At 37.4% G+C, this 14,044-nt stretch overlaps 1 protein-coding gene across 1 annotated transcript in view; it reads left to right on the top strand.

Annotated features, from left to right (window-relative positions):
* DPY19L1 (dpy-19 like C-mannosyltransferase 1) overlaps nt 1-14,044 on the top strand; it is a 96,324-nt gene that overhangs the window by 3,438 nt on the left and 78,842 nt on the right. Inside the window, exons 2-3 of the mRNA XM_061198665.1 lie at nt 12,428-12,452; nt 13,094-13,181. Coding sequence (XP_061054648.1) covers nt 12,428-12,452; nt 13,094-13,181 — 113 coding nt within the window. The remainder of the gene's footprint in view (nt 1-12,427; nt 12,453-13,093; nt 13,182-14,044) is intronic.

The following is a 14,044-nucleotide window of genomic DNA, read 5'->3' as shown; positions in this document are numbered from 1 at the left end:
AATGCTGTTTATAAACCACTAAGCTGATTTCACGATCTAGTATTATGACCCACAGTTTGAAAACACTGCCTTAGAGGAACTGTTTTCTGATTCTGTACCTGTTTCAAACTCATTGGTGCCTGAGCAAAGCATTTAGCTTCTCTGAGCCTCAGTTTGTACACGTGTAAAAAAGGGAGACCTGGACTAGACTAGTGGTTCTCAACCTTAGCTGTATACTGGTGTCACCTGGAAGCTTCAAAAAATCCCAAAAGCTAAGCCACACGTCAGACCAATTAAATGAGAATCTGGGGTGGGGTGAGGTGGAGGGAAGCATTAGTAGCTTTAAAGTCTGATGTTCTGCTTCCCTTTAGGAGCAGACTGTCTAGCATCACAGAGCTGACATTCCTACTTGACAGCAATCCCCTGGAACTAAGTGTATCTACCCCTCCCCTCTTTTAAATGGGGACACAGACAGCCCACTTTGCCAAAGTTTCTCCTAATCTGTATTGTTTTCCCAAAACAGGCTGTGAGTTGCCATTTATCATCTGATATGTCTGTTATTTTAATTGGAATAGCATTCACGGAGATGGTGAAGACTAGGGGTGTGGTGAGGGGACAGATTTAAGGGAAGAGATCAAGAATTCTATCTTGGACATGTTACCTTTGAGACATTCGTGAGATGTCCAAGTAGAAATGTCAAGTAGGCAATGGGACATAAGAGAAGAGATCTGAGTGGGAACATAAAACAGGGAGTCATCAGCAAATGGGTGGTATTAAATTCATGGGAATTGATGATAGTATCTTCTCCTGATATGGGGTTTACTCTGTGCCAGGCATAGTTCTAAGTATTTTAGATTAACTGACTTACCTCAAATTCATTTAACTATTAAGTCAGTCCTCACCATGACACTGTGATTGTCATACCCATTTTACCAGATTGGGGACCTGAGGCACACAGATGTTAAGTAACTTGCCCAAGGTCACCCCTAGAATGTGGAAGGGTCAGGACTTGAACCCAGGCAATGTGGCTCCAGAGTTCATGCTCTTAACTGCTATGCTTATATTTCATCTTCTCTAGGGTGAGTATAGCAAGAAGAGAAGTGAAGCCCCAGGGTCCAGTTCAGAGAAACCTCAACATTTAGTGCTCAGTAAGCATTAGCTTTCTTGTTTCTTCCTTCTTCAGGCGAAATAAGGAAGAGAGGGATCATAACTAGAGATAGGGGAATAGAGGTGGAAAAAGAGCACATTGGGGTTGGCTTAATAGGCAAGAAAAGCTGAGGAACCGAGAGGCACAGGGGCCATTGGCCATCTTGTGGGATGGCTTTCAGACAAACACTTAGACACACCTGAGCACTAGCCCTGAGGGTGTGTTAATACATAGATGTTGGGCCAGTACAGTTCCCTGAAAGCCAGTGAGTTGGATGGGTATTTGGGCTTTTAGAGAGTTTCCTCTGTTTAAGACCAGGTTTTTCTTTCTAAAGTACACTTCTGGTTAACTTTAAAGAATGTTTATAATCACTTAAATATATGTTATTATTAAAATATACAATTAGGAGGGTTCTGAATATGTGATATTCATGAGAGCTCAAATAAATAACCAATGTGGTAAGTTTAATTTGTGTAAATATAAGGATATATTACCAACTTGTGATTGATTTTTGGCCCATAATACGGCATCAATACTGAAAGCAGATAAAATTTTATTATCTACATGTGTGTATTTGGATGTTGCTAAAATTTGCACTATAGCTATTTTTGTAAGCTTTACACACTTTATGTGTAAGATTAGGCTATATAATGTCTCTTAAAGCTTATGTTAATGAGATATTTACATTATCATAGAGACTACAAGCCTGTGTGCTTGTTTCCAAATGGGGTAGCATAGGCTTTATAATTTATATGTTTAGTCTTAAATTCTTGTTTTGCTAGTTCATCTTTTACCATCAGATTATACTTTGCCCAAACCATTGGAACATTATTCTTCCAGGGAAGAGTCTGCTAGTTTTCTTTAGTTACCATTCTGATGATTACTAGTCATAAAAGTCAGTAAAAATTACACCTCTTTCTAAGTCAAAACCTTTACATTACTGTTTAATCCCATAAAAAGCAGTCCTGTTTCATAGGAAAGATCAGTTCTCCATGGCTGATCTTTCATAATTCAAGAATCATTGAGTACGATTAAGTTGAAAAAGTGGAAGAATTAATTTTTAGAGTACATAAATCTACAACTATTGTAACTTTTATTTTTGTTTTAATACTAATTTTCATTTCCTCAGCATTATTACTGTCTCCCCCCACCCCCCGAATGCATTTAAGAGCTCATATATCTTCATGTTTTCCTGGCATATTTCCTCATATTTGACTTCCTTTCCAAAGTAACCAATTATCAAGTGTGTTTTTCAGTACTTTCACTACACGTAATTGATTCTTGGATGGCATTTTGTATTTTAATCATAGCAGCAAATGTGAACATAACAGCATAGTCACCAAAATCAGTCACAGAAGTTCTGAGTGATTCATTGTAGTGACCAAGGATGGAGGTGATTTTATCTTCTAGTTTACAGTAGCACCAACTATATCTTAAAACACAGTTTATAAATCACTTGGCCAATAACTTTTGAAAACTTGCCATCTTGACAGATGTTTAATTTGAGAATATTGTTATAATTGAGAAGAGTGAGGCTTTATTCGTATGTTCACGCCAACTCAAATTTGCCTAATATACTACTGCTCTGCATTGCATTTTCCTATTACTTCCTAACAGTAACCACTGCTTTTTGTAGTGCAGCCTTTCAGTGCTGCAAATGTCACACCTCAGAATATTTTCCCCACGTTTTAATACTAATCATAAAGTACTTACATAACTAGCAGAGAGCTACTGTTCTCTACTACGTTTAAAAGTTTTTTAAAAATAAGACCTGATTCCTCACTCTTCTCATCTTTGATCTTCATGGAAGTTTCCTGGGAATCTAGAACTTAAAAGTTAACTCCTGGAATTTTATATGTGGGGAAACTAAAGTGGGCCAGGTGAATGGTCTGACATCTCTAGTGAGTTCACTGGGTGAAGTTTGGGATTAAAGTTAAGGTATCTTGGCTTGTTAAGCACAGCTGTCAAATCGTAGGTTTCAGATCTACAATCTAAGGCAACTGTCACAGATGCTTTAATGGGAAGATGATCTCATGTGTTCCAAGACCTGATAACTTTTTTAGCAAGAGCACTACTTTGGTGGCTTATGCTCATTTGGGGAATTGCTCTGATTGTTAAATCCTTATGGTCAACCTGTCAGTCTCCATTTTGTCTTTGCATAACTTTTTTTTGGAAACTACTAAATTCTGAATTGTTTTTGATCGTGTTAGTTGGTTGTTTGGCATTGTTATAAAAAAAAAAAAAACAGAATAAAATAGTAAAAAACAGTATCACAGTTTTCTTAATCATTTAAAGGCTAAGCAAAACATTGTGCTACCCAAGGGCAGTTTGCAATTTGGGGAGAATGCATAACCTTGAGAATCCATAACCATAGCCTTAAAACTTTAAATGGCTTATCGATTAATGAACTTGTTAAAATCTCCTGCTTAATAATATGCTGGGCCTGGGTGTATATTGTGTATATATGGATCTTTTTTTTTTTTTTTTTCCCTCTAGTGAAGAGATGCAGCTTCTACCTTTTTTTCCATTAGATTTATTAAAGCTTTACAGTTTCACTATGATTGCTCAGGGACATTTAATGAGCTAGCGTGTTATTTCAGGTGTATATTTTATCTAGCTACTTGTTCTTTAAAAACTGAAATGGCATTTTTTTTCAGTAAGGAGAAAGTTACTTAATGAAATTGGTAGTATAGGTTACTGTTTGATTTAGAAATATTTGTGTCCATATTATGTGAGGATACAATTTTAAAAGGAAGTTAGAATTTATTGCTTTAAAAACCCATATGTTGGGTAATTGTATTAAGTATTGCCTACTTTAATATATGTATATACATAAATATTTTAAATGTGAAAATTTTCTTTGTATATTTCTTTGTTTAGAGGCCTAATTTTATACTGTTTGGGGGTGGTGATATACATTTTCCAGGTTCTGTTTTCATAATTTCACTTCAAAATAAACCTTTGTCCTTGATTTTTAAATTATTTCTAAGACGTTTCCTCCTTTATGTCAGTGTACCCTTTTGGTTAAATGTGCTTATTAACATTTTTTAATGCTTAAGCTTCCAATCAGAAGGGCACCAGAGGCATAGAACCCAGGCAATCCGCGAGGCCTTGGTTTATCCCAATCGTGTGACCTTGGGCCTCATGGGAAAATAAGAGCCATTTTTGCCTCAAAAGGGCTCCTGAATCTTTTTGCTTAATATGTGAAAGTGCTCTGTGAACTGCAACTGATAAACAGTTGTTAGACTTATTCATTATAATTATCTCATTATAATTGAGAATTTCTTAATTTTTCCCTAACTGTTGTAAGGTATTATTTTGCTCAATGCCAAATATATGGAGGAGATTCAGATTAACTAAGGTCAGCGTTACAAGCATTATTACATAGACCACTGTGAGTTCTACCTAGGAGCTATATAGTTTCTTCCAATCGTGACGGAATTTTAAAGTAGCCCTGCTTCTCACTTTGAGACTTAATATCTCTATTAATAAATTGAGTGCATTCCTTTTTTCCCTATTGAAAAAAAAAAGACTCAAACCTGCCAAGGCTTTTAGTTTGGGGAGCAGAAAGATCTAAAAGGAAAACAGAAAATAACCATGGAGGCCACTTGGACAGTGTGAAGTCCTAAGTAGTAGTAGTAGTAGTTGTAGCTCTACAAGGTCATTACATGCTAGGAATAGAGATAACCAAGTGAAAACCCCTCATTTCACATTTGGTGAAAATGAGACTGAAGCTAAATAAGTCACATAAAATCTAAGGAATATTTCTTCTTAAGAATGACTTTCTTACCATGGAAGGTAAAAAAGAATTTGATTCTTAATTTTAATTCTTTCCCTTTCTTAATCTTTATTTTTAGCTGTCAGGATTTTGACACTTTTTCCTTCAGAATATCTTCTGAATTTATATTTGCCTTTTCATAATAAAAATTTTTAAAAATGTGGATTTCCAAGCCCCAAGTGAGATCTGTTGAATCAGGAACTCTGAGAGTGGGGGCCCAGGAATGCAGTCTTAACACGCCCCCCTCCCCCAGATCAGTGTTCTCATCCCTGGCTGCATGTGAGAATCATCCCCAGTGCTAGATCTAGCAATGTTCAAAGTTCCCTGGTGATTCCAGTGTGCTGTCAGTGTTGAGACATTGCCCTTAAAAGTGTTTATAAATCACCTGAGGGCTCAGAGGATTTGGGATGGGACCTGAGAGTCTGAATTTCTAATAAGCTCCCAGGTGACCCAATTATTGCCGGAAAACATGTGCAATACAAAGCAGCCAATTCTTACATTAAATTTTGTGAACAGCTATGGAGATTTTGCTCCAGTCATTTCTGCACCAATGATAACCTTGACTGTATATCAGAATCGCTCAGGTATTAAAAAAAAAATCCCTGGAGTTTCAGATTTAGGAGCCCTGGATTAATACTCAAACGTCTCTAGTTTTATTTAGTGCCACGGACAATTCTAATGCAATCCCACGGTTTAGATCACCTTGCCTCTATATTGCTGCTTTATGATGTTCTCTCTGAAAGTTGCTCTGTCTCTTGTTTTTTTTTAAAAAAATTTATTTATTTATTTATTTATTTATTTATTTTTGGCTGTGTTGGGTCTTCGTTTCTGTGCGAGGGCTTTCTCTAGTTGCGGCAAGCGGGGGCCACTCTTTATCGCGGTGCGCGGGCCTCTCACTATCGCGGCCTCTCTTGTTGCGGAGCACAGGCTCCAGTCGCGCAGGCTCAGTAGTTGTGGCTCACGGGCCTAGTTGCTCCGCGGCATGTGGGATCCTCCCAGACCAGGGCTCGAACCCACGTCCCCTGCATTGGCAGGCAGATTCTCAACCACTGCGCCACCAGGGAAGCCCTGCTCTGTCTCTTTTTTGACTAACTCAGTGCTTCTGAACCTTTTTTATATCATGGCACACATAGAAAATGATACCGTTTGTGTGACATGAGCAAATGGTCTCTTCAAAGCGCAGGGTTACTGGCCCAGGGGGGACTCCGGTGGCTACCGTTCTTGATACCACTGGTTGAGTGGCTCTGCCAAACTCCCCTCCTGGTGTTCCTAGAGCTCTGAGAGCCTGACACACTATATATATAGTGAGTGAGCCTTCAGTTAATGTCTCATTATTGTCAATATCATGTGTATTCTGTATCACCAGTATTAGTGATGGGAATTCTTTTGTGATGTTGGATCAGAGGCCACATACAGCCTTATTGTAACTGTCTTCTTTTCTGGCTATGCACCATAAATCCTCGCCTAAATTGTAATCATGTCCTGTAATCCATCCCCCTTCCCCCCCACCCCCACCCAATCCCACTTTAATAAACCCTGTGCTGAGAGGGCCACTATTGATCTGCCTTCTCAGATTTCTTACAGTTCATAGACTTTGGGCTATTTGCTTGGGTGCCTAATGTGTTCTCTCATTATTTTATGCACCTAAATCTTCTCTCTCAAAGATTTTAGCTTTCAGGGCCCAGGTGCTGGCTACTATTGCTTTAATGTCCTCAGTTTCCAGGAAAATGTGTTGTGCATTTAGGAGGCATTTAGGTACTTGTTGGCTTTAAAGCCCTTGATAACACACAATCTAGGTGTAGAAAGAAGGAAGGGGCCAAGCCTGAGGTATACACGACCGTTTTCTCTTTCCCAAACTGGGTCCTAAAGAATGTCTTTTTACTTATTAGTTTACTACACAGAAACTGGACTTTGATTTTTTCTAGGTACTATAGGCTAGAAACATGATTTCTTTCAATATATTAATTTTGTTATATCTGTTTTACCTTCACATAATGGGAACCCTTTGAGCAGTTTGGAATGCTTAGATATTGTCTTTAGGTGTTCAGGTTTTGACTTAATTGAGTATATTCTCTAATTTCTCTCACATGGTGATAGTCATTTAACAGTTCAACCCAGTGAGGTGCCAGGCACAATGCTAGAAGATGTAGATATTAAGACGAATTAAACACAAGCTGAGCCTCAAGGCTTCGCATCGTAGCATAGGGAACTGTTTAGGTGCTCTAATAAAAGTGTAATAGCTATGTTGGCAGGACAAGCTTCACAAAATGCCACATTTGAATTCCTTTGACTTTGAAGGATGAATTAGTAGTTTTCAGGCAGGAGCAAAGGCATAGCATCATTAAAACACTTGGTAGGGACTTCCCTGTTGGCACAGTGGTTAAGAATCTACCTGCCAATGCAGGGGACGCGGGTTCGATCCCTGGTCCAGGAAGATCCCACATGCCGCAGAGCAACCAAGGCTGTGCGCCACAGCTACTGAGCCCACGTGCCACAAGGACTGAAGCCCACGCGTCTAGAGCCCGTGCTCTGCAACAAGAGAAGCCCACGCACCTCAACGAAGAGTAGCCCCCGCTCACCACAACCAGAGAAAGCCCACATGCGTAGCAATGAAGACCCAATGCAGCCAAAAACAAAATGAAACAAAACAAAAATACACTTGTCATTTTAGGAGATCATTGCCCAGAAGACTCAATGCAGCCAAAAAGAAAACTAAACAAAACAAAAAACACTTGTCATTTTAGGGGATCATTGCCCAGTGCAGCCAAGCATGAAGGGTGTGTGGTGGGATTAACTGGAAAAAGGCCAGAATGTGGACTCCATGGTGTGAGCCATGGAAAGTCTTGGGACTTTTTAGACGAGGAAGAGATGCTTAAGTCTGTACATTTAGAAACTGACTTCCTTCTCCAGGATGGATTGTTGGTGTGGAATAGGGAGACTATTTACTGGTGACTTCAACTTCTGGGAAGAAACTTTTAAACTCTGAATGGACCCTTGAGAACAATTGTTAGTAATATTAGGAAGAGGTTGAGTGTGGAACTTGTCAAGGTTGATTTGCAAACCTTGTCCAGTGGATTTAAGAAGAGTTCTTAACTTCTTTTTATATCATTTTGTCACTTGAGCATTAGGGAGGCCAAAACTGTGCAGAATGCTTTAAGTATGGATTAACCTCAATTTAGGAATAAGATGTATTTTTAAATTTTGCAAGTCATTTTGGACTTACAATATATTTCTCTATATAAATATTGTTACGAGATGAGGTCATCAAATGCCTACAGATGGGAAGGGAGGCAGCTCTGTCACTGTGGAAAGAAACTGAGGCTTGGAATTAGAACTTCTGGGTCCAGGTTCTTGCTTTTGGGGAAATAACCTCTCAGAGACCCAGTTTTTCATTTGTAAAATGGGAATAAATACAGGATTGTTGTGAGACTCAAATAAGAGGGCTTGTGAAGGTATTCTGTGAATTAAGTCAAGTACTAGTTATGAAGTACATGCGTAAGGGATTAAATGTAGGGTAGATGGGAAACTGTAGTCCTGGCTGCGGTTGCAGGAGGGTGGCTGGCAGGTTACCAGAGAGGGGCAAGGGGAGAAGCAGCCCACCCTGACTTCACAGTTCCTGCTCTCCTGCCTTGAGGAGGAGGAAAAGAGAAAGGACAGTGGGTCTCCAACTTCAGCGTGTAGAAGACTCAGCTGAGGAATCTTAGGAAAGCAGATCGCGGGGCTCGACTTCTCAGCAATCCTAACTGGGTGGGTGGGAGGGTCTGCGGAGGAGACCAGGACTTCTGAGTCACCTGCTGGGGCGAGGCGACCTGGGGGAAGGTAGGAGGCTGGGAGAGTTGGTGAGAGAGGTCTGGGGGATCTGGTGCTGGTTGGAGAGGGGATGGGATCTAGGAGCCCTTGAGGACTGAGCAGAACAGCGTGGAAGGACCCGCTCCTCCATTTCTTTCCCCGTTCCTCCTGCCCTCTTTACTGCTGCAAAGCTCTGCGGGCCAGGCAAGGTCGAGGCGGGGAAGCAGGGGGCGTCCCCTTCCCACTTTCCGAGCTGTGGCTGCAAGGAGGGGTGTCAGAGGGAGCAGAGCTGGGGCAGGACCTCGGGAATTCCACTGCGCCGGGGTTCCAGACTGAGAATGGGAGGCTTAGGCAGCGGGCTGCGCGTAGGCAAGGGGTCTAATTTGCACTGATCACTGGGACTCTATTTTTGAAAAAAAACAAAACAAAACTATTATATGCACACGAGTGTGTGTGTGTGTAGCTATCCATCAATCAAAGTATATTCAACTTTGGTTTATTATGTGGACATGGTTTAGGATTATTTAATTTCCCACCTTAATTATATGCATTAATTCAGCAAACATTTGAGTCTGGCTATGTGCTCAGCTTCTTGCTAAGTACTAATGTAGTAAAATTCAGTGAAACATTGTTTGTACCCTCAGGGAGTTACATTCTATTTTGTTTAAACAAGATTCTAATAACAGGAGAAGAATAATTTTCAGTGAAGCAGCAGCTCAAATCGCATAAGGCTGAAAATTGATATAATGTGACATATAATCTTGTACAAAATTTCTTTAATCAGAAAGTGGAAGGAGGGGCCAATTTAGTTTCAGAGTATTGGTAATTTGTGTGCTTCTAGCAAAACTTAAGAGCCTTTCAGAATTCTCAGCCACAGGATTGCAATCTTTTGAATTAGGTTACAAAGCAAACCTTCTTTCCTTGAACACCTTTTTCTTATAGAATAGTTTTGGATTTTTTGAAAGTTTTCTTTATCTTCTGATTTTTAAAAAAAATGCTGTATTTACCTCAGTACCTTAGAATGACAAGAATAGCATTATGTGTTAAACTGGAAAAATTGGTTATCAATTTTGTGACACTCCCAAAAGACTATACACAGGATTGATAATCACTGGAATACATTTAGAGAAACTCACTTATAATCTTTTCTGTAGGCAAGAAGGCAAGAAAAGCTCTTTAGGGATACTTGAGGAAGTTTTTGTCATTTTATGTCTTTATGCTTAAATTATGCTCACAGGGTAGTATCTGCTTTACTTGCTGGGGCTTTCATTTTCAAATGACATATACATATAATTTATTTCAATTTTGAATAAATTAAAGTATAGCTCTACACTTTTATAAAAAAAATTTAATAGCTTCTATAAAACATACTGCCTTTATCAACAGATGAATTGTAACTTTTTTCTTTTATCTTTAAAATAAAAGAAAGAGGGAAGGGGAATAAGATACTTAGGGTAAGGAGGCTCTGGCCTTTGTGTCAGCCCCTCCCTCCTCCACAAGAGGCCACACAGTACAGGGATCTTAGGTCAGAATTCCTGCTTCCAACCTCCCTTTCTCTATTTATCCACTTTGTTTCTTGGGCAAGTTCCTAAAGTTCTCTGGGAATCAACTTATTATCTGTATACCAGGGAAGTTTGGTACCTAACACATCGGATGGTTGCGAGGATTTATTGAGTTAGTTCAAGTAAAGCACTTAAAAATGCCTGGCAGGTAATAAGAATTCAAATGTTAGCTGCTTTATTACTATTATTATTATTACTATTATAGAATTGAAATGAACAAAGGACTTCAAAACATTGGGCAGATTATGAATCGACCCTGGAAACTATGAAAGAGGGTCATTGAAATGCCAAGAAATCCAAGAATTGTCTAGTGCTGCACGGATTGAATTAAAGGAAGGCACCAAAAGGCACTTTGTATCTTCCATCCTTATGAGAAGTTGTAGTATTCTGAGGAAGTAGAGAGATGATGATCTTGAGAAATCCTATGTATTGCTGCAGAAATATGAAGGTCAAAGGCTAATTTAAAGGCATAATGTGAAATGCATTTCTGTTAAAGTCAGCAGAATACTGGATGCCCTCTTTTACCAGAATTACTTAGTATTATTCTAGAAGTTTATTATTATTGTCAGATGGGAAGAAGAAACTAATAGTAAAATTATAAAACATGAGCAAAGTTATCTTTTTAAAATATTATTTTAAATGGAGAATTGAAGATGATAAACCAAAAAAAAATAAAAGAATTAATAGTTTAGTAAATGAGCCCAAAAGAAATATATTACAAAATAAATACACTTCAAAAATAAATACATTAACAATATCCAGTAAAGTATAATGAAAACAAAATTTCATGGTTATTAGCAGGAACAAAAAGATGTTAAACTCCCAGGAAAGACTTAATAAGAAATATGAGTTAACTATGTATTATGTATTAGCTCTACTGATAGGATTTTTGTCGACGGCAGTTGAAAAGAGAGTTGAATAATTGAAGTTATATATCATGTTTATGGATACTAACATATACATATATATTATAAATATGTAGATTCTTCCCATATTAATTTATGAATGAAATCAAAATTATAATCGCTAAGGGATTACCAAAGTATAAGTGTGACAAGTCTTCAGTATGATAAGGTGGTATTTACATTCCATGACAGAAGAATGATTTATTCAGCAACATGATAGTTAGATCATTGAGAAAATAAAGCCCAGATTTTATTATGGTGGTGTGAAGTCTTTAAAGGTAAAAACCAAAAAGGGAGTGGATAGTAGATTTGTCAATAAGAAAAAAAAATCAAAATTTCAAAAGGTCAAAGTACCATGTACAAATAAATGTCAAATGACAAACCTAGTTAAATATTTGTAGTTTCAATGATCGGGAAAGAGTAAGTCTTTTTCTTTTGTAACCATTAGTATCTTCTAGGTAAAATGCATTTTTTAATTTTTAAAAATATAAATACTTCTTTAAAAATAAGACAATAAGATCTGAGCTGTTTGTCTTTCATTTCTAAGAGTACTTTATAGTTCATTTCCGTAGTAGTTATTTAATCAGAAGCCTGCAATACGGTGAATCTTGTGATACAAGGAAACTGAATGGTATTTTCTGGATTCATTTTAATGTGTTCTTTGTACTTGTACAGAAAGCAAACTATTGATTCTCATATGAGACTGGTTTTATTACTAGCTTGTGTTCTCTCTCTTTTCTATTTTCCTTCCCCCCCTCCATCTCTTTCTTCCTTCTTGTTTCATTTTAAATTTGTTTAAAAAATAGTAAAATGTATTATAAAAATTCAGATATTGCAGCATATATCGAAAGTGGTAGTTCCCTCTTTTTATCCATCCCCAGTCCTGTTCCCTGAGGTCACCATATTTCTTTATTCTGTTGCCTCTCACCATTGGTTCTATTCGCTTTGCAGTTGAGTTTGTGGAACTTTCCATGCGAGGGTTTCTTGTATAGTTGTTGGCAAATAATAGCTCCTCATTTATTTTGTTGAATGAGTGTGTGAATGAAAATTGTAGATATATGCTTAATTCTTTTATAATTCAGTCTACTGATATTTTAAGCAGAGCCCTGGGACTTCTTTTTAAGAGTCCCTATTCTTTGCCCAGTCCCTAAGAGTTCAAGATTTACAGTTCCCAAACTTTACCATGCTTATCTTTGTAATGCTTTTCGGTAGGGTGAAAACATTTTTTAATGCTAAAATAATAACTTACGTTTCTTTTTTCTTGCAGCTGCCTTTGCAGCAGTGTTGCACTGGTAAGATTGTTTTTCTCCTATGGTATATTTTATATAGATGTTTATAGCCTACCAAACTATTTCTCATATACATATGAATAATTTGAGTTTAAGGATGAATGTATATTATTACATGCAGCAAACTAGTCTGAAAATGTAGTTTAATTGATAAATCAGAGCCAGAATAATGCAATTTTTTAATAAAAAAGAGATCTATTATTAAAGAGGTTATATTTGAGACTCTCCTTCCCTTAACATTAATATAGTGTTCATGTTGAGAGGAAGATTCATTCTTTTAATTTTCTGGATAGAAAGAAATATGAATTTCATAAATCAGACATTCCTGAAATGGTAACCCAATGACATTTATAGTTTAATCTATAATTTTATTTTACTTGGCTTAAAACATCATTATTCTGGTTCATTCTAATTTTAAAATCTAATTTGAATTAGATTTTAAAATTCTTACAGAGAGAAAGTTTAGTAGAAATGTAAGATATACTGAGTGGAGAAACAAATATGCATACCATTGTGTTTGAGTTTTATCACAAAATGAGTTGCAAATTTATAGATTATTTTTTTTTTGCTTTTAGAGTTTCTTTTAAAATTATACTTAGTATAAGTTTCAACACTGTTGCTTTGTTAACTCTCTTGTTTTACAGGAGCCATATCACACACCTCTTTGAAAATGATCGTCATTTTTCTCACCTCTCAACATTGGAAAGGGAGATGGCTTTTCGCACTGAAATGGTTAGTTGTCATGTAATATTTTATTATAGTAGTTGAGTTAATCTAAACATTTTAAGCTTTTCATCCTGGAAATTTTCAAAGATGTTCCAAAGTAGGAAGAGTAGACAACTCCCCCTACCCATTCTCCCAGCTTCAGCAACTGAGGACACATACCCATTTTTCTGTCATCTACATCTTCACACACCCATCTCTTTTTAAAGGAAACCTCAGATATCATTTCATCTGTAAATATTTTTCATATGTGTCTCAAAAGAAAGGACTTTTTTTTGTTAACCACAGTATCATTGTCACACTTGAAAATAATGAACAGCAATTACTTAATATCATCAAAGATCAACCAGTGTTTAAATAACCTGGGGGAATGGGCATGTAATAACCATAATTCCTCTGTAAAGAAGAACTGTCCCACGATACTTATTTGGTTTGTTTCTCTGAGGTACACTTCACAGGAGAGACAGTAAAATGCTTGATTCTTTCTTTTTATTACAACTTTTCAGAAAAATGAGTTGGTTCCCTAGCATCTTCTAGTGGTGACCAATGGAGTTCTGTTGGTACTGCTTTTGGAGTACCATTATGGCCTGATAGATTTTAACATATTTTTTAAACTTACCTGTCTTTAGCTGGTGAGAGCCCTTGCAGTTCTCTCTGTCTCCTTGACATGACCTCACTAGTATTCTGTAGCTTCCTTACTTGCTGGTACTACAAGACATTTCCTCTCCAGACCTGGAATCATCCAGTTTTCCAAGGAGCCCTGATTCCTTTCAGTAGCACATGGTATTTAGAGACCACAATTTTGGTTCTAGAGGTGCTCACTGATAATATTTTATATTAGATTGGCCATTGTGTCTAGGCCTTTTTAGTAA

This window comes from Eubalaena glacialis, chromosome 8, assembly GCF_028564815.1.
Source record: "Eubalaena glacialis isolate mEubGla1 chromosome 8, mEubGla1.1.hap2.+ XY, whole genome shotgun sequence".
In the NCBI taxonomy this organism is placed as follows: Eukaryota; Metazoa; Chordata; class Mammalia; order Artiodactyla; family Balaenidae; genus Eubalaena; species Eubalaena glacialis.
Note: the sequence above shows the minus strand (reverse complement) of the source record. Positions and strands in the feature narration are given on the sequence as shown.